Source organism: Eimeria mitis, genomic scaffold (genome assembly GCF_000499745.2).
Source record: "Eimeria mitis Houghton genomic scaffold, Emh_scaff773, whole genome shotgun sequence".
NCBI classification, from domain to species: domain Eukaryota; phylum Apicomplexa; class Conoidasida; order Eucoccidiorida; family Eimeriidae; genus Eimeria; species Eimeria mitis.
In genome coordinates, this window is record NW_013575671.1 from 15,545 (window position 1) to 16,175 (window position 631).

Consider the following 631-nt stretch of genomic DNA (forward strand, 5'->3'; position numbering starts at 1 on the left):
TGGTTGTGGTGCTGCTGTTGCTGCTGCTGATGCTGATGCTGATGCTGGTGGTGGTGCTGCTGTTGCTGTTGCTGCTGCTGTTGCTGCTGCTGTTGCTGCTGCTGTTGCTGCTGCTGTTGCTGCTGCTGTTGCTGGAGGTGGTGGCAGTGATGGTGGTGGTGCTGCTGCTGATGATGCTGCTGCTGCTGATGATGATGCTGTTGCTGCTGCTTCTGTTGCTGCTGCTGCTGTTGTTGTTGCTGCTGAAGCTGTGGATGGGTATAATAATGGTCTTTGTGTGCTTCTTTTGCTGCTGCTGCTGTTGCTGTTCCTGCTGCTGCTGCTGCTGCTGCTGCTGCTGCTGCTGCTGCTGCTGCTGCTGCTGCTGCTGCAGTTCGTGTATACTTTTCTGGTTATCGTCGTTCTTTGGATATGTCTTCGGCAGCATCAACAGCAGCAACAGAAGAAATACATATAGAGGGCTCTGAAGCAAACAAGTCTGCTGCTGCTGCTGCTGCTGCTGCTGCTGCTGCTGCAGCAGCAGCAGGTGGAGCAGCAGCAGCAACTGCGCCGCTGCTCTCTAGCAGCAGCAGCAGCAACAACAACAGCACCAACAGCAGAAGCAGCAGCAGCAGACAAGAAGATATGCATT

General features: G+C 54.4%; 1 protein-coding gene across 1 annotated transcript in view; it reads right to left on the bottom strand.

Annotated features, from left to right (window-relative positions):
* Positions 1–630, bottom strand: part of EMH_0021850 (uncharacterized protein) — a gene marked incomplete at both ends in the record, with an annotated part of 1,126 nt that extends 496 nt beyond the window's left edge. Inside the window, 2 exons of the mRNA XM_013501848.1 lie at positions 1–367; positions 546–630. Coding sequence (XP_013357302.1) covers positions 1–367; positions 546–630 — 452 coding nt within the window. The remainder of the gene's footprint in view (positions 368–545) is intronic.
* Between the last annotated feature and the right edge of the window lies 1 nt (position 631).